At 33.9% G+C, this 25,381-nt stretch overlaps 1 protein-coding gene across 2 annotated transcripts in view; it reads right to left on the reverse strand.

Moving 5' to 3' along the window:
- The window catches only part of LOC149084890 (carbonic anhydrase-related protein 10-like), a 353,124-nt gene that overhangs the window by 89,180 nt on the left and 238,563 nt on the right, over positions 1-25,381 (reverse strand). For both annotated transcript variants that reach the window (XM_089232625.1, XM_089232624.1), the window contains exons 5-6: positions 5,434-5,535; positions 4,922-4,988 (exon numbers count right to left, since the gene is read on the reverse strand). In XM_089232625.1, coding sequence (XP_089088751.1) covers positions 4,922-4,988; positions 5,434-5,535 — 169 coding nt within the window. The remainder of the gene's footprint in view (positions 1-4,921; positions 4,989-5,433; positions 5,536-25,381) is intronic.

Raw genomic sequence — 25,381 nt, forward strand, 5'->3', positions numbered from 1 at the left:
AAAAAAGGATAAAAAGTTATGCAAAAAGTTCATATCTCTTCAAACTATACCGGCTTGCTTTCTTTTCTGTTTATATACTGTTTTTTGAACTTTGGAAGCCTCATACGCTTCTTTGGTTTCGCAATTCACAGAAGTGTCTGAACCACTGCCACGGCCCAAAGAAAATTTTCAAGCTGCATATTTGCCTGGAGCTGGCACATGCAGCTGTTATCGAAGTGACGACGCTGAGGAAAAAGGAGGAGAAGGGGGGGGGGGATAGACTCAGCTTCTAGTATCCGACGGAGGAGAGTATTTTGAATTTAAAAAGCTGTGGGCTTTGCGAGAAAATATGCTGCCAACATATTGATTCAAGATCTCGGTTGTTATTTCCAATGGCCAAACTTCCTTTTATACTGCACCAGACGGAATTCCTTTTTATGCCCCCCCCCCCCGCGCTATTTTTTTCGTTAATATTTTTTTCGAAAAAAGAGTAGAAAATATAAGTTATTCGAGATTAGCCTGTTATAAGCAGCAACTGCGACCTCTTCATAGAGTGAAAAACAAACAACTTGGCAAGATATATGAGAAAAAAGTTATATGGGGAGAGAGAACCGAAGAAAATATATTTTTGCTTCAAAAATATGTGAGATATTGAGTAAAAACAAAGATCTAAACTGAAAACAGCTTGACCCTTGGAAGAAAAACAAAACAAATATTCTACTTGAGTTTTGAATATTCAAATGATCAAAAAATTTTTAGGCTGAAAAACTAGGAAAACACAAATGATTTAACGAGAAGATACTTTTGTTTTCCCATTTTTACGATTAGCATAATACACGATTTTTCTGAAAATGTTAAATAAATTTTAATTAACTTTTTCTCATTTCGCAACAAAATAAAAATAATCTCGAGAACAATCTCTTAGTGATGTTCCACAAACTTAGCTTGCTGGGAGAGGAAATTAAAAGCTTGTGGTTTAGCGTAATTGAGAAAGTTTCTTAATTATTCCAAAACTTCAGACTACATGTAAGATCAGTCTAAGGTTGCATATTAAGTCACTTGTATATTCCCAAATAACTAGAAACTAAGATTTGTAGGCGAAGATAAAAATGAAGAAAAAATTATGAGAAAAAGAGAGAGAGGGAAAAAATTATGAAATAATCGTGAAAATTTACACGCTATGGAAATTATGCGCAACATTTCTGATGAGAGAGAGGATCTAAAAGGAGAAAAAATCCTCAAGTTTTAGGAGTTTTTCCCAAAAAAAAAGACGGAGAATTGTTTTACGTGTTGGTTTAGAAGAATTCATATATCCTAGAAATATTTTGGTAAAGTTTGGGATGTAGGATAAACTATATAAAGAGAAATTTCTTAACTTAAGAGTTCAAGGGTTTTCCAGCTCATGCGTATTAATTAAAGTTTATTTTTAACTCATAAAAATAATTTTGTGAGTTAGTTTAGTGTCTTTCGTCCGTCTTGCGGTACTAGAATATTATAAGTGGGCTGCGAAAATTTAGATGGAAAAAATTTAAGTTTTTAGATGAAATGTAATTGGGAGAAATTACGACTTTTTTTCAGAATCTAGCAGAAATGCTAAATAGAACCAGGGCCATATTAACATATGGGTAAATCCCGGGATGTCATGGAGTGCTCTCATGTTCACAGGGTTCTACATGCTGAAATCTGGTACGGTGCGTTTCGACAGTGAGTATGCAAGTTGTTACTTCCACCTTGGTACGGGGTCTAGAACATAATTTTGCTTCGACGACCACGATTTTGAGACGGCTCTACATAGAACCTTAGGACATGGTGTCCTATACCAAGGGGTTCTCAAACTTTTGGAGAGTACGGACCACTTAATTGGTTTGGAAACGTGTCACGGGACACTTGAGTTATCTGGGAATGTGCCGTTCAAGTCAGCGGATCTGAGCCAGAGTTCCATAGTCCCCTCGGGGGTGGGGATCGAAAATATTTCGCGGGAAGGGGGTCGTGAGCTTGAATGATAAAACAACAGGTTGATGTTACATTACTATAAACTGAACACTTTTTCGTAAAAGGGTCCGTGGACTTCATCTTATAGGCGCAAAGTGGCATCGCGGTCCATTTAAGTGATCTGGAAGTGTGCCACGTGCCCCTTAGTGAAATGAAAGGGTGCCGCGGGTTGTTGAAGTGATCTGGAAATGAAATACACCGTGGGCAATTTAAATAATCTGGAAATGTGCCACTTGAATGATCCGGAATCTCGCCTTGGTTCATTTGAATGATTTTTTAATCATTCGTGGGCCATTTGAGTGGTTTGGTAATCCGTCACGAGTCCCAATCTTACAAAATGTTTCGTGATTTTCAATTTCTGATAAATAACAATATGGAAAATTTAAAAGCTAAAAACCAGGATAATTTTTTTAAATGTGGAAGGAATCTCCATATTAGAATTTTATTCCACTCTAACCACAGGTCCTTGGCATCCACAGTAAAAGGGGACAATGTGGGATAATCACTGTTTCGCCAAACAATACTTGTATGAGAGATTGTCGTGAAGTCCCTTCATGACAAGATGATTTAGTGATTTAAAAAAAAAATTGGGCTTGAGGTCACGGACCACATCAGAATGTTCCGAGGGCTCCATTCGGCAAGTTGAGTTGAGCATATATGACCTATACCTTTGTGTAGTGTAACGAAAGTACAACAAATTAATAGAGCGTTATTCTAATATTGAAAAGAAAAAAATGAACATAGTGCTTTTACCTCCGGCATATATAGAAATAATAATGATTGAATTTGACTGTGGTATCAATTGACATTTTATATATAGTCTCTATAACAATTTTAACGTAGCTAAGATTAGCGGGCGACTTTTTCATTTTTGTACTGTGTAGTTATAAATATAAGTGCAGACGTATGCAGCGCCTAATTCTGATGGAGATATTTTGATGAAACTTGACAAATAGGATATATGAACCATGGTGAAAAGAAAGATTCAATAAAAATATTTCAATTTTTGACCACGAGGTGAAAAAATAGTGCTTTTTTTATCACAGTTATCTTTTTCCCATATAACGTATATACCAAGTTTCAATGAATTCTACGTCCACCACACGGCACTACATAGGTCGGAGTAGTGTCAGTTGAATTACATTGAAACTAACTCAGTCTAATATCTCTTTTTCCCATGGTCCATATATATTCTATATACTCAGCATAAACTAACACTAACGAATTATGCTTCTTTCGCTTATTTATGCTGTTCTTTCCCACCTTTCCTATTATTTTTAAATTCAAATATCTCGGTGAATATTGCAGTTAGAGACGCGGAATTTTTCTGTTGGCCTCAGGGGAGACAGGGCAACGACTTTCTAATTGGGTTTTTGAGGACAAGGTGTCCTTTAAAAATTTTATTTTATTTTATTTTAATATCTAAACAAACGCTTGCAACATAAATGACGTATCTGAGTTCTACACGTTATTTGGATACGATTTGTAATTGGGAGTATGCCTCTTGGCAAAGCCACCCTTGGGGAGGAGGGTGTGCGACAGGTGCGGTCGCACTCACGGTAGGTTATTGGAGGTTTTTTCTCCAATTCTCAAATCATTTTTAGCATTGATTCTGAATTTTCTGCAATTACAAAATTTTTTTCTTCCGTTAATTCAGATTTTCATCAATTCTGGAAATATTTTCTTTTGTTAATTCTGAATTTTCAATCAAACCTGAAACTCTTTTCTTCCATCAATTTTGAATTTTATTCAATACTTTTTGGATTTTTTTTTCTTCCGTTAATTCAGAATTTCATCAATTCCGTCAATTTTTCTGGCCTTAATTCTGAATTTTCATTGGTGCTAGAATTCTTTCTTTCTTTTTTTTTTAAAATCAGGTCTGAAATTTTCATTAATTTCGGGAATTGTTTCTCTCATAGTTTAAATGACCTTCGGTGCTGAATTTCCATCAATTTTTGGGTTACACGTTACTTACATTCAATTATGCGTTTACATTTTTTTGTATGGATATTTTCCTGCATTTCTGTATATTCTGAAATAATAGATACAGATTCCCCCACCCCACAAAATGTATAAAATTGGGGAAAAAGGGGGGGGGGTCCTTTATATTTTTGGTGATTCGGAATCGTCGAGACATACCTGAACCCCCGCGTCTGGTAAGGGAGACCCAACCTCTAGGATGAACGGTTCGCCAGTAAAATGCTATTTTCCCAGTAAAAAAGAGGAATTATGTATATGAGTAATTATTCTGTTTGAAGATCTCAAACTATGTTGCTTTGGCCATTTATTCGCATATATCTTCTGTTCTTGAACTCGTTTCTTAAAGCATTCACCGACTTGACAGTCTAAACTGCACTTGGGAATGAGTAAAGTGCGCAAACAATGTCATGACATCTCCTTCGTCTTGAACGTGTGATACATCCGCGTGATATATATTTTCCTTATAGTGGCTGTTGCCACCCGCTTTCGTTGATCAATGATGATTTGGCATTTGCTGAGGGAGTAAACTTTTGGCCATGTGGCCCATGGGGAATGCGATACCATTGGTCGATAGCAAGGAGATCAATGGTCTTCTGTTACGTCGCCAAAATGGAACGTAACATGTATGTATGCATTAATAGACAGGGCAGCGCAGAAAACTTCGATACTAGAAAACCTTACTCTGCTAACGCTTTTAGTATTATTGAGAAGAATCGTTTTGCATCGCTGGTCAATCGAATATTATGAATATGTTTCCTACTTACACGTAAATATAATGCAGAAATCATGTAACAACATGAGTTTAGGGGAAGAAAGAACACGTGATCCCCCGAGAGGGAAGCTATTGAACCAACATGAAAATGGGTTTTTTTTGTATGATATACTGATATATATGCAATAAATATCTAGGAATCATTTGAAGAAAAAAATTTACGAGTAATAATTTCAGAAGGGGAATGTAATAATTTACCTCTATGCATTATCCGATGAAGCTGACTTGTTATAATCCGAAGCTCTGGATTCGATGAATCACCTAACTGAACGAAATATGAATAATTCTTGTAAATATTCCATTCAATAAAAGAAATACTTCTTGTAAATTTTCCATTGGACAAAAAAATAAAAAAATTCTTGTTAATTTTCATCTCCTTAATTTTCCATTCAAAAGATACGTAAATAATTTTTGTGGATTTTCATCTCCTCAGTTTTCTATTTAAGAATTATAAAATATTCTTGTAAATTTTTCATTTAAGACATGTAAATAGTTTTTGTGCATTTTCATCTTCTTATTTTTCCATTCAAGAATTACAAATAATTCTTGTAAATTTTCTATTTAAGAAATGCAAATAATTCCTGTAAATTTTCTATTCAAGTAACGTAAATATTTCTTGTTAATTTCCCATTCCAAAAATTCTTTTGTTGATTCCAAAATAATTAGAATTAAATTTCAAATAAAATCGTATATAGATATATGAGACTTACTTGAAGCAGTACTGAAATGCCTACCAAACCTTGACTTTTTTGTAAGGCCATAGCTTCCGATATGTTCTGGTAGAGGTCACTGTTATACCCATATATCTGCAGCTATAACCAAAAAAAACACGTATGAGACTTTCTAATCGAATTTTTCAAAATAGAAATATCCGAATGCTCGTAGATATAAGTAAAATAACATTTATCGAAATACATAAGTTTATTGATAACAAAAAACAGTGTTTCGAGAATAAACCATATATCCATTATTTTCCATTGAAGATAGGTATGAAGTTACCAGATTCATTCAAAGCATTCATAATAAAGTTTCAGGTTAAGAAAATATCAATTCTTGAATATCTTGGCAAGCTAAGCTACTTGGATTACTTCTAAATCGAATTTTCGAGAAAGTATAGAATATGGAAAAATGATTATATTACAATACCTCGTTTTGCAGCAAGGAATGTTGGACTAAAGTTAAAAAGGTGATGTCAATTTTTTAAAATTTAAGGAAATTCTTTTAAATTCGAGAAATATGAATAATTCATTTAAAAGTTTGAGAAATATAAATAATTATTTTAAATTTGAGAAATATGAATAATTCATTTAAATTCAAGAAATATGAATAATTCTTTCAAATTCAAGAAATATGAATAATTCTTTCAAATTCAACAAATAATAATTATTTTAAATTTGAGAAGTATAAGTAATTATTTTAAATTTGAGAAGTATAAGTAATTATTTTAAATTTGAGAAGTATAAGTAATTATTTTAAATTTGAGAAGTATAAGTAATTATTTTAAATTTGAGAAGTATAAGTAATTATTTTAAATTTGAGAAGTATAAGTAATTATTTTAAATTTGAGAAGTATAAGTAATTATTTTAAATTTGAGAAATATAAGTAATTTTTATAAATTCAAGAAATATGGATAATATTAAGAGATTTTTTCGGCCTGAAATGTATTGAGAAATTGAATTTTCTGGATGCTATGCTGAAACTGATATTTGGAAAGAAAAGTGAACTGGGGTAAAAATTGCTGTAGTTAAGAGAGGCTGCAACGACTCCACTCAACGCTTCACGCAACTAATGAGTGTTATAAGGAATTGAAAAGTGTGTCTCTGGTGTATTGGTTAGAGCACTTGCCCGGTATGCGAGGGGGAAAATCACTTTTCTGTCCAAATATCAGTTTCGGCATTGCATCCAGAAAATTCAATTTCTCAATATTGATAATTCTTTTAAATTCAAGAAATATGAATAATTCATTTAAATTAAAGAAATATGAATAATTCATTTAAATTAAAGAAATATGAATAATTCATTTAAATTAAAGAAATATGAATAATTCATTTAAATTAAAGAAATATGAATAATTCATTTAAATTAAAGAAATATGAATAATTCATTTAAATTCAAGAATTCATGTGTTCACAATTCATGCTTGCATTGGAGGAACGCAGGTGTCTGGGAATCTGATCGAAGTGTTTAAAATTTTCTATTGGGATGGATAGGATGTACCACGATTTATTAATACACCGTCAATCAACTGCTTTGGCAAGTGGACATCAGTATCGTTTAGTAAGGGCCAATTCTAGGTTGTAGTGTCGCAGGAAGTTTTTCACTGATAGGGTTGTTAATAAATGGAATAGCTAACCTCCGAGGGTCGCGAATTCTAACACAATTGATACGTTCAAAAAGTAGTGCGATAGACGTAGTAGTGGGATAAATAGAGAAGCTATCCATACTTGATATGGTTGATAATACAACCATAATCCTTCTTATGGGCAGTGAAATTTGAAATTTATTACACACACACAAAAAAAATATATATACAACATATCATAAATAGTACACACAAAAACAAAATACACATACAATACAGACGCAATATACAAAAACATATATATCACCATTTATGCATTAGCCCAAGGGATTACATAATCCGTCCTGGGCATATTGATACTATAGTATATATTGGGGTTGACAACAGACCAATGATGCATTCAAGATGTAATATTCAGTCCTCATTACATTCGTATGATATATTATTAGTTATTGTTATTTTTTTGGTGATATATGCTTTTATATCGGGTATTTTGGTTATATTTAACATCCATATGTTTTATGAGCATAAATTTTCAGCCACTTCGTTAGGAAATTTGCCTGTTGTGCTTATTTGTATTTATAAATATAAATAATTCTTTTACACTCAAGAATATAAATAACTCTTATGATTTTTCCGTTCAAGAAATATAAATAATTCTCTTGTGATTTTTTCATTCAATAAAAAATGTAAATAATTTTTGTAAATTTTACATTCAATACAAAAATATAAATAATTCTTGTAATTTTTCTATTTAAGAAATATTAATTATTCTTGTTAATTTTCCATTCAATAAAAAAAATAATTCCTGTAGAATTTATTTAGAGCACCAGATTCATTCAAAGCAATAATAATACAGTTTCAGGTTAAGAAAATATCAATTCTTGAATATCTGGACTAGCTGAACTACTTCGAATGACTATAAATCGAACTCCCTTTAAGAGTAAGTATAGAATATGGAAGAATAATAATATTACCATATTTCTTTTTGCATAGAGGAATGTTAGAGGAAAGTAAATAAAAAGGTAATGTCGATTCTTTAAAATTCACGGCAATTCTTTTAAATTCAAGAAATATGAATGACTCTCGTAATTTTTCCGTCCATTTTTCCGAAACATAAATAATTTTTGTAAAGTGTCGATTCAATAAAAAAAATGCAAATAATTGCTGTAAATTCTCCATTAAAAAGTAAATAATTCTTGTATAATTTCTTCCGGAGCACCAGATTCATTCAACGCATTAATAATACAGTTTCAGGTTAAGAAAATATCAATTCTTGAATATACCTTGGCAAGCTGAGCTACTTGGAATATCTATAAATCGAATTTTCTTTAAGAGCAAGTATAGAATATGGAAGAAGAATAATATTACCATACCTCTTTTTGCAACGAGGAATGTTGGAGGAAAGTGTATAAGAAAAAAAAATGATGTCGACATGATAGGAATATTTCAGTGGATGAAATCGAAAAAATAGATGAAAAAAATGTTGCTCGAAGGAAAGGATGGAGCGCGTAAACGACATCTCCTGAATCTTCATCTAAAATCTCCGTAATTTCATCGTTGGCTTTCCCAACGAATTTTCTTTCCCGTCAGAGGATATATTTCCTCAAGCCAGTAGTATGTAGTTCGTTTCTTACGGTCTTGAATCTCCGATTTATTCTCCACCCTGCTTGAGCTTCACTTCCATGATGTACCTACTACCATCCACTCAACTACTTTGGCACAGCCGTGCTCTGCATTGCCGTCTTTCATTTGCCGCAGGTGCAAGAGCAAAAAAAAAAAAGTGATGGTGATAGAAAAGAAAATATATAAAATAAAAAAAAATATATATCGGAACCGATCGGCCGAGATTACATCGCTTTTGGGAACATGGAACCACCCCCTCCCCCCATCCCCGAATCTGCATCAACGGCGAAATGGTGTTCCCGATGGACGCTTTAGAACTTCATCAAGTCAGATTCCTTTCCTATCATAGCTCACAACTGATAAGCTGTAGGCACTTTTTCTTTTTGCCGCTATTACAATTCATCATTATTCGAATATTCCGGGAGCGAAATGTATTTTTAACCTATTGCTTTGTCTGTTGCGTTTGGGAAATAAAGTATTATTAGTCTGAGGGAAAGAGGGAAAGCTTCATTTTCTAAGATAAAGAAACAAATCAAATATACACCCTGTTCCCCCAGTTCCCTAACCATAGTATCCACGATAATTACACTACTATCACTATCTCCCTCTATCTGATCTGCAACCACCCATTCCTCCTCTGAATTGTCGTTGTTCGTGGAAATCTCCCACCACCATCTTCGTCGTCGAAAGGTGGCACCGTTATCCCGGGATCTCGAAAACCCTAACTCTCTTCCGTAACGCTTCCTTTTACGTTCATTGACCTCTGTGGTTATAACACCTCTGTGGTCCTATGTCGAGGTGGACTCGATATCAGGAAAAATGGTACTTCATCACTATAACGGCCCCCTACGATTACAGGAAGGCCTGTGTGAAATCGGCTTCGCAGAACTTACAAGCTATCCAAAAAATGCGAAAGCTAACGACCAGGGGCTTTCCTGATTGCGCAGGGGGGGGGGGGATATAAAGTATGAACTGTACCAACCAAGTATCGAAATAACCCCTGGACCTCAAAGGGTTAATCAGGTACACCAGTGGTTCCCAACTTTTCTGAACTCAAGGACCACTATATAATATCTGAACTATTTCGACGTACCAATAACGTATAAGTTGCGTGACCAATTGTTCCGTAGTTTTGTTCCTTCCGCCTTTTTTTTTTATAAAATTGCCCCCATTTTTTACAAGGAAGCTTATTTGAATCTGTAATCTTTACTAAAATCGTGAATGGTGATAACTTTCATAATTAATGAATTATATTATGATAATTATGACTATAAATAAAAAATCGGAACCGATCGGCCGAGATCACATCGCTTTCGAGAACATGTGGACCCCCCCACCCTCCCGCTTTCGGGAATATTGAACCCCACTCCCCGAAATCTGCATCAACAGCGAAATGGTGTTCCCGAACTGGGAATGGTGTTAGAACTTCATCAAGTCAGATCCCTTTCATCGCTCACAACTGATAAGGTGTAGGAACTTTTTCTTTTTGCCGCTATTACAATTCATCATTATTCGTATGTTTCAGGAGCGAAACCTATTTTTAATCTATTGCTTTTGGGAAATAAAGTATTATTAGAGTCTGTTTTTAACGTGCTACTGTATTATTCTTCCTAGGAATGGGAGCAATTCGTGTTCGAAGGAGTTTTGATCGTGACTGAAGGGGTCTTTATCCATAAGCTCTAGACTCCAGTGGACCCACAGGACAGAATTTTTCACAGGTTACCTCTCTTTAGTATATTTATATTTTAAAAATAAAATAAAATAATATAACATAACATTCATATTGGACCTTCAATGTTGGAGCTACTGCATTTCCCCTATGAAGCCATGGGACTTGTCATCCCTAATCTGAGAAGAATTAAGAACTAGAACAATTATATTTCATCATTTGAAAATTAGTTCTTGTTCAACGTTAACTTCAAATAAAGTATCCCCCAATTTAACCTTTTACTCGACCGCGTTGCTCTCAAGCAACACGAGTTTCTTATATTTTTGAAATGAAGGTATTGCATATTTTGCTCTCGTTTCGGCATTGATGCTTACAAATACAAATACAAATACAACGCCACAACAGGCAAATTGCCCAACGAGGTGGCTTCTAAGCAATTCCTAAATATTCGATTTTTATTTGTGAGCCTGTCATAAAGTTTCTACAATTACCAGCAGAATGACTCAAAGGTATACACGTCTCCTATTTATTGACAAGAAAAGCAAAAATGATTTCTAACCCTTGCATTCTGAAGGAAAATACCACGTGCGGAGGAGACATATTGCTGTAAGTCATTTAAATACAGTATGCTTCCTGAAATACAACATCCCATAGTTTTTTAAATATTGGCAAAATACATTTTTTTGTCATATAAAATAACATTCAAGGAACTTCATTTGCTTAATATATTACCCTCGAAATTTTCTCGTCTGGATATTTCGATGCTTGCCAATTAAAGGGTTAGTAAGGGCCTTTTAGTGCACTCCTCTGAAATTGGTTTTATATTGTTTTTCCTGATAATTTGAGTTTCAAATGTCACATACATAAGTAAATATTATCAATTCACGTACTGATGGTATGTGTGTGGATGAAATAAATTTGAATTCGAATTTATTTCAGGAATTCGAGTTGGTCCCGTTTGCCTGAGATTAGTCTGAGATCCCACTACACATATAATGTAGATTTAAATAAATATATTCATCCCCTTACACTTAGATATTTATTGATATTTGAAATTTTTTCTCACTCGAAATGAATTCGCCCCCTCTATTTCGGATAAGAGAGGGTCTAATGCATATGCATTACCATATAATGTCGTGAAAATATTTCTTCGACATATTTGACAACACTCACGGAATAAATAAGAATTACTGGAATGAGAAAAGTTTCATTATCGAAGTTATTTTATTACCTATCACTTGAAAATGTACGATATATCGTCTTTTATTTGACTGAACACGGGTAAAAAGGGGAATTTTCTCGAAATGTGAAGCCCAAATCAACAAATTCATTCGTGACAATCATTTTTGCGGAAATTACAGCTCAAAAAAAGTACTTTTGAATCTTGGAGCGTTGTCTCGGTAAATTAGACTGGTGATTTGAAGAACTTGAAAGAGGGCGAGCTTTGATACGTTCGAAAGAATTTCCGATTATTTGCCGGAATTCTTTTAACTGAAGAATGATTTACACACGAAATGGGGTTAGAAAGGAATAAAAAAATAATTCACACGAAATTTGATAGGTAAGAAACAATAAACTCGAAATTCTGAAAATCACGCAATATTCGAATCAAAGTTGAAGAGTAAATTCTTACATACGGACAAATATAGGACTCTAAAGTAGTTGCGGTTTCATATGAAATAACAAACGACACATAATAACAGTATATTTTCAGTAGACGATTGCTATAAACTATCGGACTAAAATCGTTCAGCATCAAATATTCGCTGGATATTGTTCGTGGCAGTATGTGGGGAAAAAGAAATTCCGTGACTCGAATATCTTGAAAACGTTTTCGAATAGATTTTAGATAGAGCGAAATATCTAACGTTTTTCGCTTCCTTCAATTTCTTTAGGTTTTATGGCTTCACCAAACAAAAAAAAAAGGGATATCTAAATTATCGAGATATTTTTTGACACTCAAATTTTTGGTACCAATGTTACGGTAAATGTGATAAATCAGTTATTATACATAATAACCGGTTATTATGAATTCTTAATCATCTACTTAGAAAGTTTGATAAATTTACCACTTTTACCGGCGAACATGCATAATTCCCAAGCGTCTTTGGTAAATTTTATAAATACTGCTGTAATTTAAGTTACTGGCTGAGAATACCGGGATGATGGAGGGATTTTCCACAAATTTCATGTCCTTTGATTATTTCAAAAATAAGCCTACAGCTTTATGTGAATGAACAAAGACATGCGTCTGATGCTATATAAGAGAAATGATTGAACATAACATACGTGTGCGTTGTCAAAATTAAGAAACTAAACCAAATATTCAAATGGCAGAAAATAATTGAAATACCAGTTTGTGGGAGAAAAATCCCACCAGGTACTCTCAGCCAGTAACAAATGGCAGCTCACGATATCGCGTATATCTTTCTGCATTTTCATGACATTCAACTGGAGTTTTCATATAAGTTGCACTATATAATTGCAAACCAAATTATGGAAAGATAAAATAGATATTTTCTACGCATGCGCGATTAAGAACAATTTACTATAAAAATTCATATCTCATCAAATAATGAATTGGCACATTTTAAATTTTTACACAGGTGTCTCAAGTGCAGTGCCAATTTCTCTGTGAGTTTCCCCAAAATTGGTTGAAAATTCCGCATGTTATAAGCAAAATAAATGCGATGGAAATTGGAATTTTTATAGAAAACATTTATATCTTCATGAATATACGAACTATTCTCCCGAAAATGCGCACAGGTATTGCACAAATATACAGTACTATTTTGAGAAAGTTCAAAATTATTTGCAGTTTTTTATCACACAAGATTGATAAAAAAAACTCTTTTTCTTATTTAATTTTTTGTCGGTCCCCTAAATGCACTCGTGACTAAATTTTCAGTGGAAATTGTGAATACAAGCATAAGATTTACGTGACAAAAATTTCAGAACGATTTTCCCAGTATTTTCTTAGAAATTCGAGAAAATATCCAAGCAACTCCAAAAAAAGGACACAGACTTTTGGAAATATTGTGTACGTCAACTTGAAAATTATCATGTTCAGAGTCACTGCTATTGTAAATTACAAGGGATTGAATGTTTTGTTAATATTTATAATACTATGCGTGTATAAGAAATTTCCCTTACTTTTGGGAGCCAATCTTTGGGAAAAAAGGGTTCCTTATACACGTTAAAATACGGTAGTTATCAATCGGTTATTATAATCAGAAAATCCGAGTACCTATATGATCACATTAAGCAGCGTGAACTGCATTTAATATTTGCTTTTAATGAAACATACTCTGCATGATATCTTGATACATCCAATATTATGTGAGCATTTACTTTCAGAGCTCCGCAGATGAAAATGAAACCGCTGTATATTGGCAGATTTATAGAGTCTAATCTAGTGCAGAAGAAAATGAGATGAGAACATCAGTTTCTCTTTTCGTTTTCTTAAAAGTTTGCTCATCTACTTACTCATAAGACCCAGACTGCGTTAAGATGGAATTTTTAGGAGAAAGCTTCAGATTGAGTTTAATAGCTCGTGGCTTATTAAATACTTATGAGCTGCTAAAAGTCGTGTTATTAAGTTGCGTGATGAATCGGTGGCAGTAATTGTTCCTTCTCCCCATCGTCTTTACTATTAAAAAGACGGACGAAAGTTTTGTGCCGCCTGCTGTCTTCTTCGTCAGGCCATTAAAGAAACGACAAGGAAAGGAAAGTTCAGCCCGACAAAACAAAGACGCTGCTGCCAGCGCAGCCTCACATAGACGTTTCTGCATCTCCGTTGTTGGTTTTACTGCGAGGCAATAAAACCCCCCGTGATACCAGAAGGCAGAAATGAAATTTACTGACTCGGTACAACGGATTGTTGGTTGGCTTAAATTTACGCCCCTTCTTCAGACAACAGATAAGACGTTAAATATATAGCGCGAACTATAATAACTTATTCTTCTTTTCTGGGCCGATGCCAAGTCAAAGGCTTTAACAAGCCTGAAGAAGTCATTTCGTGTAATGGCAGCTCAATGGCCCACTTATCGTGTTTACTCCGCTTTCATCCATACACAGAGGGAGGGATAAAAGCAAGCGAAGATTAAATTCGATACTCAAAGCACTGTTATTGCTTCATCAAACTTACTTGACCCTGTTAGTTTGTCGCTTATAACAAACAGGTTGTCTTATTCACCATTGATTGCAGAAATTCATGTGAGATCGATAACAAACACGTCAAATTCATGCTGAAATTTAAATTAATGCTAACTCTGACTGGTTTAAAAGACCTGTTCTCTAAAAGCTATTACGTATATCGTAAACTCACAATATTACGTGATCGTAATTTTATAGCATATGCGCGATCCAATGCTCGTATGATACAGGGTGTGTGTGGACGAGAAGTCCTGTACAAAATTAAAAAAAAAATTAATAACAAACCAACTAATTGACACAAAAAGTTGCGATTTTCACTAAAATACTCAACAAACTTTTTTTTCAATTTATCAAACAAAACTCTAAGTTATTATTAGTATTGCAGTGCAAACGAATCTGGATCTTCACGATGAGAGATCCCCCTCTACTGAAAGTCAATGCTCCGCAGACTCCCTCCCCCACACCGTAGCGTCAGAAGGTCGATTTCGACGCCACCTTTCCATAAAATCCAAAACGTATTGTTTTTTTAAATGTAATTTGCATGTCGCAGAAAATGTAATAATTGCAATTTCCCAGCACAAAATGTGTCATTCATGCAATGGTAGTAAATGAAAATGATTCCGCGGATCCACTACCACGGGTTGGGACACACTGGCCTAGATAGAGTTTTTTTTTGATAAATTTAAAATGTTCAAATTTCACTCACAGGTGGCTCTGTAAAATGAAACACTCGACAACACATAAAATACAACACAGTGTATAATTAATATTTATGAGAATTTGCGTTACATAAAACTACCATATTTCAACACGAATATTTTTCGACCCATTTAGATGTAGCCCGAACTTAAAAAGACGCTCATTTTGAAATGCGATTTCTGTGTAATGTGAGATTATGCACTGTTTGTGTTGCATTTTATGTGTTATGTCGAGTTTTTTCGGTTCACAGCGGCCACCTGTGAGTGAAATTTGAACTTTTTATTTAATTTACCAAAAAAAGAAAAAAAGTCCTAGGCCATGATAAGTACACTGCTGGCCACCCAAATTGCAACACCAACAAAGACAAGAGATATCGCAACAATATTTATTTTGTAGATAACATGTTGACCAAGCATCAAATGATTAAATTTATAGACTTCTGTGAAGTGTGGTTCCTGCCAAAATCAGTAGCCAGAGTAGCCGCCATTGTTGGAGATCACCGCTGCCACACGCCTCGGCATTGATTCAAAGAGACTTTGGATGTGTTCTTGGGGTACAGCAGACCAAGCAGCTTCCACGCGTTGCCAAAGTTGATCTGGTGTGGCAGCTGGGGATGTAATCTGGGTCAATCGTTGAGCAACCATGGACCACATGTTTTCTATCGGCGAAAGATCCGGAGAGCGACCTGGCCAGGGAAGTAATTCAATCTGGCGATTGACGAAGAACCTTTGGACAATGCGTGCCACGTGTGATCGCGCATTATCCTGTTGAAATATGGCTGTGGGCAAGCCCTGAAGGTAAGGAAGGACAACTGGCTCCAACACCTCGGAGATGTAGCGCTGGCTTTTTAAAGCACCGGCAATGCGTACTAGAGGAGTGCGAGAGTGATATCCAATACCGCCCCATACCATAATACCCGGTGCAGGACCAGTGTGGCGGTGCATAACGCAGCTGTTCAGCATCCTCTCTCCACGGTGTCTCCAGACTCGAATCCGACCATCGCGGTGTTGCAGACAGAAGCGTGACTCGTCAGTAAAGACAATTTCATTCCATTGTGCCGTCCACATCCTTCTTTCATCGCACCATTGGCGGCGGAGACGTCTGTGGTTCTGCGTCAAGGGTAGACGAAGCAATGGACGTCTTGCGGACAGACCACTCTGCTGTAAACGCCGTCGAATGGTACGCGCAGACACTGAATGATGCGGTACAGACTGAATGTGCTGTGCTATGGTTCGTGATGTGGCTGAGCGATCCGTCAGTGCCATACGCACAATACGCCTGTCATCACGTGAAGTGATGCACTGAGGTGGATGCGATCGAACACGTCGGTCCGTCGTACCCTCCTGCATCCAACGATCACATATCCGCATTACAGTTGTTTGGTTTCGTCCAACACGACTACCGATTTCCCTGAAAGATAATCCACAATCTCGGTAGGCCACTATCCTTCCTCTGTCGAACTCGGATACTTGATCAAAAGATGATCGCTGTTTTCTACGAGGCATAATTGATCGTTTTTTTGAAAAAACCACAAGAAAAACACAATTGCCGTACTTCAAATCGTCGAAATCTCCAAGCCTTAAATAGCGCTTTGAAGTGGCGCCACAGGCGCGCGTGATGTGCGTCTGCGCTGAAATTCTAATCATTTGCATATTTCACCTCCGCTAATGCATGTTGTAAATTTCATATTATTTGCATGCTTCCTTCAGGGTGTTGCATTTACGGTGGCCAGCAGTGTATTTTAGTGGGACCGCGCACCTTCTTATGCCAATTGGTTGATTTGTTATTATGTTTTGAAATGTGTCCAAGATTTCTCGTCCACTCTGTATTTTTGAATCTTCTAAACTTTTATCGACATAGATATGTAAAGGCAAAAATATTGCAAGCTTGTATTAAATAATGTTAATGCAACAAGATATTACTGGTGTTTTATGACGTTAAAGTAATAAATATTCATAATATATCAAATATTGATGCTGACCCATGTCCTCACTAAATACCTGGGTACCGAAAGTTCGTATGTGTGTTACGACTGTTTTACGGATGCCAAATCTTCTCTTACAAAAATCCTCTCGAAAATTTCACCCCACTAGACATGCTTAAACTTTTTTTCAAAGGATCATCCTTCTCTATGGAACATCTTTCTAGATGATATATATAGTCTATTCAACCATAAAACCGACCGCGCGCGAAAGCCCTATATAGTACAAAAAACATGAATATTTTTGTACCACATAACCTTTACCCTTTTGAAAATAGAAAGGTTTGGTCCTTTTATATGACATCATGTCGCTCTCCACTTGCTTATGCAGGATATACAGAAAGCTGGATGTTGTGAAGATATTTATTTTTTGAGATGTCGATTTTTTTTAAGGAAGGGAAAAAACTCATTTCAGCCTTTACCGGGAGTCGAACACGGGCCCTTCGTTTGCCGGACGAGTGCTCTCACCACTAAGCTACACAGGAGATGGAGCTTTTCCTTCATTGGAGCGTATGTATGCCGAACGCATAGGCGGAGATAGATTCGGAAGTCTTGGGGGGGGGCACGATGATGATGATGTCAATTCATACACATACACTAGATCTGCCCAATCCACTTTTGATGGTGTGGGGGGGGGGCAATGCCCCCGACGCCCTCCCCATATCTCCGCCCATGGCCGAACGGGACCGTGCAATGGACTGACGATCAGCTAATAGCTCATAGACGACAAGCCACCAGATGGCTATATATATATATAACATGATGTCACACACGCTCTCCACTTGTTAATGTAAGATATATACAGAAAAAAAAAATTAACATCTCAAAAAATAAATATCTTCACAACTCCCAGTTTTCTGTATATTTTGCAATAACTTTTTAATGAATTAAGTTTCAACTTTTTGAGTTCAAGTTCAACGTTTAAGTTTTTTAGCTTTTTAACATTTTAATCGAAATCGAAAATCTCGATCATCCTCAAAAACTTTTAAGCTCCATAGTGGACAATATCAGTAATAAAATACTGATTTTTAATGACGTAAGAGAATGAGTTTTTATACACGTTTTTTTTTCTTTCCAGTCATAAAATCATATAATGTTAGAATTTATAGTTTTACTGACATGAAAATGATTCTGAAAATGTTATAGCTGTTTCAAGTTTTACCATATACAGTAGAACCTCTCGATAACGGATACATACTTACGGGACCAAAAGTTTTGTGCGCCAATCAGAATGTGCGATGTACAGGTTAATCTCGTTTATACAACTTTCACATTTATAAGCCGTTTGATTTCGCACTTGGATTTTTTGACAGACGCCCGAATATTATACTCTAATTTAAAAGGTGTACAGTACAATACAAACAGTGTATAAATTTCTATGATAATGTTATAAAAGTTATTATATATATATATATATATGTTATATTCAAATATATTCAAATTTAGAAGATACAACAGATTCAAAACATAGTAGATTTAAAAAAAAAGTAGATGGCAGCATCAGTTTCCCAGGTCGCGCCAAAACGAGCATAATAACTTGTGTGTGTGTATGCTAACCATCCTCCATTTCTTCTTTTTTTTTGGTATTTATACTACCGAAAGGGTATGTCATATGGCGCACGACGGAAAGCGGCGAAAGAGGAAAGAGGAATACAGAGCACTCTCCATGGAAAGCGCTGCCTAACCTTGACCATACCATATGACCCGTGTTTTATGGGACATTTTTGCATCAATGCTTCCGAAAATTTTTCTTTTCCAATTTATTAAATTCATTTAAAAAATAAAAAAATAAATAAATTCAATCGTATTAAGTTGGTATCAAATCCATTCAAAGAATTAAATCAGTGGCTTGTGATTTTCAGGGGTGCGCACGCCTACGCGCCTCCTACGCGAGCCGTCCCTGAAAATCACCAATCATCTCGATAAAGAAAGTTTGATTAAAATATACTATATTTATCACACTTTCACCGGTGACTATGCATAATTCTCAAATAAAGCTTGAAAGTCTGATAAAAATGTATAAAAATTTATATAACCTTTCTTCTGTTTATTAAACCAATTAATTTACCCGTATATAATATGCGCACTACACATATTTTGCAATAAAAATTAAATTAAATTAAAATAAGTGTGAAGAACATATTATCAGTCTTGTAATGTTGGCTTTTTTTCACACGTTTCAACAAACAAAACCAACATTACCATTCGAATACACCATCCTGGAGCATAGTTATGTTCAGTTAATTAAACAATTAATTGACGATTTAGCAGATTTACCAATACGAGCTTGGGATTAAACATAATCTTAGTTGAATGTGATAAATTCTCGGTTTACAACCAAAATTTTATAAATAAGAGTTTGCCTGATTTTACTGCCCACTATCGAGAGTCTCCGCTAACGGGGAGTGATATATGCATTAAAGCCCCATTCCACTTGACCAAGGATCAGGGAAGTGTCCGTTAATTGGGAGTGGTGTCCATCGCGGAGGTTGTACTGTGTATAGCAGCGGTTTTCAGCCTCTTTTTTTACACGCGGAACCCTGTTTACTGTATAATTTCTATTCTATAGCGGAGCCCCATAGGCCCCATTTTTCAAAATTTGTTAATCAGATATAATCGGATTTATTTTATTGCCTGGAACTGCCGCGGAGACACTTGGAAAAGCACAAGGAGTACGGGTTGAGAATCCCTGCCCTAAAGAGTTTGCAAGCATATAAGTGGCGAAAACAATTTGCAAGCATGTGGTTGATTGAAATACAAATACAAAGGCCACAACAGATAAAATGCCCATAAAAAATCTGAATGTCGAATACATATCTAAACTATATCAAAAATACAGCAACAAAATAAGAGCAATAAAGTTCAAAAGCAAAGAGTGATGCAGAGAGCGAGGGACCAAACGAATGACTATAAGAAAGTGTGCATACACGTGATTGACCAAAAGAGTGATTTAGAGAATGTGTGAGCAGAGGAGTGACCTTGAGAGTGTGTAAGCATGGGAGTGACCTAAATATCGAAGGACTTGGTGGGTGAACGGCCAAAAGAGTGACCAAGGACGTGTGCAATCATGTGACTGACTAAAAGAGTGACCAAGGAAGTGTGCAATCATGTGACTGACCAAAAGAGTGATATATAAAATACGACAGCATGGGAGTGACATAAAGAGGAATAGTGACTTGAGGACTGAGTTGGTGAGCGGCAAAAGGAGTGACCAAAGCAGTAGCGGTTCTCCACCTTTATTAACTCGATTTTTAGTACATAATTTCTATGGCGGAGACCCGTAGGCCTTTTTTTAAATTAAATTTACTGATTCATTTTATTTCCCACGAGCGGCCGCGGAGACCCTGGGAAGTGCACATGGAGCACCGGTATACAGTATATAAGGGAAATGTAGCCTATACAATATATTTGAATATAATTACCATATATTTCGGATATAGGGAAGAGAAGTTTTGTATTTATATTAGCAAAAAAGTTTTTATTCATTTCATTCATTTTTCAAGCAGTCATCTGTGATTAAGCAATGAAAATACTTGCTGACAGAAATGATTTGCTGGAAGTACTTTATCAGTACTCCATCATATTTGAAGACTCCAAAATGAAATCATCTAAGACTTCAACGGAGAACTTTAACTGTAGGAACGCGTTAAAATGAGGGCAATTTTCTTGGAGTATTTTCTCTTTTAGCCGAGAGGAAAAAGATCCAAAAATAAACCAAGTTGGCAAAAATTTATGACTTATAATAATCAAAGATTAGAGACTTTGTGGGAGTGCAGAGATTGCAAGGATTAAATTGAGCTTGGTAAGAACATTTAAATGAATAAATTATAAGTGCGTGATAAATGGCTGCTCTTTGAAAGTAAGAAGTGTGGAAATGGCTATTTATCAGCTCATCCAGAAAAACGTATAAAATACTCCGATACTCATTTACTTTCAGTTGAGAAATTTTCTTACACAAAACTTAATCCAATAAAGGAATCGTTAGAAGAGCTATTCAACGCGATGTTTTGAAAACATTTAATATTCCCTTATACCACTTCTTAAATAATTCCAGGCATGAGTTTTTAGTGGTAAAATATTCACATAAGAATTTATTTTTGCTTCTATAAAGAATAAAATTGAATACTGTGGTATATAATTCAATACACATAATAAACAAAAATAGTTATTTACAACCAATTAAAATTCATTAATTGCGGAATGAATCTGAACTTTTATCTTGAAAAATAGTTTTTATTTAAATTCTATTATATTTTGAAAATTACAATTATATTCAACTCATATTAATTTGAAATAACAAAAGAATATTTTGGATATCTAATCCTATTTCTTGCGCGATTTATTATTAATTACAAACTACCGATGACGTTCATTTTTAAGGAATCTGACTATGCTTAAAACGCCCCATTTTGGAAGAAAATAACGATTCTTATTTTTTATAAAAGCTCCAGTTTTTGTGATTCCAAGACGGGCCTTGTTTTGTTTATATAATTCTTAGAATTATATAGAGAAGTTACGTCCACTTTAGTGTTGCGTTTTTACATACGAGTGAATCCGTGAATGAAAACTTTGAACGCGTTTTACGAAGAATGCTATTTTTGATATTTTACTTGAGTTTGAAACATGATTTCTGACAATCGTTTGATTGTATCAATATTAAATTTTATTATGATATTTTCCCATATATTACTAAGTTTCTGTACTGAAATCTAAGGTCTGTTATATATATTTGTATGAAAGTACAGTTTATGCAAATTCACACGTACATCAACAGATTTGGGTAAAAGTTATGATCATACCATACAATAATTCAAATGTTAGTACCACACCTCAGCATCATTACCAGTTGAATCTACTGTGAAAAAACTAAATATTTCATTCACAGAATTTTTTGCAATATTTTAAGGTTCAATCAATCGAAGAAATGTAATTAAATAAGAGAATATTTTAATAGCATTGTGTACTTTTTTGGTGATACAACTATTGAAACTCTTCCACGAAATATTTCAATTACTTCAACTCACCTTAAACCAAGAGATAAAAACTATAATCACGGCCCAATTTATGGTAGGGTTAAAGAAAACTACTGTAAATGAGTGTTAGGAGCACACCATGCAGTACTTAAAATTTTAGTACCACATCTCAGCATCATAACCAGTTAAATCTACTGTGAAAAACATAATATTTCATTCATAGAATTTTTTGTAATCGTACTTCGTAATCGTACTGGAGTTTTGTTTAAAATTTGACATAGAAACGATTTTTCAGAGAAAATGACACAGGTAACCAAAATTTATTATTATTTTTACCATTTTGCGACACTTTCTATCAAAAAATGATGTTATTAAAGCTCACTCCAGTACCATTTAACAAAAAAGTCACAAGAAAGAGGTAGTCAGGTACCTGAAACGGATTTCTTATCGACGTGGTTATGTTAGGTTTAATCAATCGAAAGAATATAATTAAATAAGAAAATATTTTAATGATATTGAATACTTTTTTGGTGATAACACTATCAGAAACTCATCCACGAAACATTTCAATTACTTCACCTCACCTTAAACAAAGAGGAAAAAAACTAATCACGGCTCAATTTATGGTAGTGTTAAAGAAAACTACACACACACACACTGTAAATGAGTGTTAGGATAGCGGATACACTAAAGTTTTTTTTTAAATATTCTATGTTATTTTTACTTGACCGAATATCTCCTGCAGCTGTCGTGATAAAAAGAAATTTCTACAACAAAAAAGAAATCTGAATAAACTAGAAAAATTCAATAATAACAATGGTAAAAAAAAATTACCCCTCGTGTGTAACGTGAATTAAGAAAAAAAAAATTATCAAATGGATACATTATTTTTTCGGGCAGTATTGGGACGCGATAACGATAAAAGATGGATTCACGAAAAAAAAAAAGAAAATTAAAATGAAGAAGAAATTTCAGAATTTTCTAAATGTCCAATCTTTATCTTTATTTGGGGGTAATTAAGAGAATAATTAATATTTCAAGCCAGATTTGTTAGGTCAGGGACACGTTGCGTTAAAGATTTAATGACATCAACTTCAACTAATTTCAGTTTTTTTTTTAAATCTTAAGTCTCTAGAGGGAATATTAAAGGATAAAATATATATTTTTAAAAAGCCATTGTATTTTGCGATTTTTAGAATACATGCCGTTATTCATTTTATTAAGAGTATAATAAACAGAATTAAGTCACAAGAGATATAAATTTTGGTGTAAAATTCGAGTCTTCTTAATATAATGTCCGGGATGTTGTTTTTTATGGTGCTATGTGAAATATGGGTTGAATTTAATCATTGAGGATCCATGACATTTTTATTAATGCTTGTTCGTGCAAGTTTTTAATGAATGATTTTCCGAAGCTTAGAATTTATCTGGTCATTTTGTATCCAAAATTTTCTAATTAATTAATTACCAATTTCTTGATGTATTTTAAGAAGATTGGTGCACGATCCTGGCTCTTTCCATGCTTTCCTATAAAAAATTATCTGCTTTTAAGGGACATTAAAAAAAAATCTTTATTCTGTTTTTAGACCCTCAATTTTATTCTCGAATTCTATGGATATTTTTACACATGCCGGAGTTTTTGTATTTTAGTTGCTGGTCATTTTTTTTTAAAATTTTAATTTCAACAACATGAAACTTTTTCAAAGCAAGATTCACGCATATTTTGTACCACAAACTTTTTAAAATACTTTTGGTAAAAAATCCTCCCGTTAGAGCGTGTAACACCTCAGTATTGAGACACAAAATTTCAAGACATTTGCACAAGTGGTGTTTGAAAAAATGTTCCTTAGCTGACAAAAAACGCAGTTTTGAAAAGAATATATTGATGGGAAACATTAGCATATACATTAGTATAACATTAGTATAATGCCTGCCAGCAGTTTTTATACTAAAATATTTTTAAAATAATTTTTAGTTCACGTAGAACAGACTCGAACATAGTTAGAGCTGACAATTTTATAGTATTTAAAAATTGAACTTGTTTTTTTGGTAAATCTGTGACCACGAACACTCTTAAAGTTTTCGATATTCTGTGGTTACGTGAAGCCTTAAGGATCTCCTACCTTTTAAAAATGGTAAAAAACTGGTAAAAACATGATGGAAAACTTTATGTAGAAAAGTTATTAAAATATTATTTTCATCCACTGATTTATTTCAAATTTTTACTACATGCATTTGATTGCGTATGCTATCTTATGGCAGCACAAAATTTTGCACATCTCTAATACTTAGATTTTTACAAATTAAAAAAAAAAAACATTAAAAACACCTTGCACGCATGATAAATTTGCATCAAATTAATATAATTGAATGAAAAAGAATTCAAAATAAAGACAACTGTTCAGTTCATAAAATGAGGAAAAATTTAGCGGCTTAATCTTAATCAAAATCAAATTTTGAATTTTAAAATTTAAAAAAATATTTTTTTAATTATTTTAAATTAAAATTTATTTAAATTGTAATTTTTTTTACTTATGAAAATATTAAACCCAATATATAATTATATATATTATATATATAACCCAATTATTTGTGATTGGATCTCAAATATTTTTCATGTCATTTTATTGCGCGTACAAGCTGTTTTTAATGGAGCTTTGAAAATTTGTAAAAAATCAAGTATTAAAGATACGTAAAATTTTGTACCACCTAAGATAGCATACAGAATGAAATATACGTGGTGAAATATTGAAATAAATAAATGGATTAATAATATTTTTAATAATATTTTCTACATAATAAAGTTTTTTACCATGTTAAAAAATACAAGACCCTTTAAAACAACTATAGACAGTTTTCTTCAAAACCTCAAAACAAAAAAATCAAACTGGATTAATTATGAGAAAGACTGTGCATATTGTAGTAACTCAAACATGCATTTTCACCAAGCAAATCTCCAGAAAATATTGCTTCGAAAATATGCGAAATTTAGCACCCATAAAAAAAAAAAATTCCTGCATAAAATAGAATTCTAAAGAATGAATATGGGATAAGGTCAGTCGTACAGAAAAATGCTGCTCCAAATCCGAAACAGAAACTTTACCAAGTTTCTTCAAAGAAGCTTCTTTCAATTCTGGAAGAAAACATTAGGGCAAAATGTAATCTTGAGATCTAATGACATGAAAGATAGTTGTGCTTTTTTTGTTTTCTACTCTGGTCGTTAAGAGATAGATCAGTTGCTTTTTTTTTTCT

This window comes from Pholcus phalangioides, unplaced genomic scaffold, assembly GCF_987345545.1.
Source record: "Pholcus phalangioides strain wild (caught in Gottingen) unplaced genomic scaffold, Ppha-v1.0 ptg000007l_1, whole genome shotgun sequence".
Classification (NCBI taxonomy): domain Eukaryota; kingdom Metazoa; phylum Arthropoda; class Arachnida; order Araneae; family Pholcidae; genus Pholcus; species Pholcus phalangioides.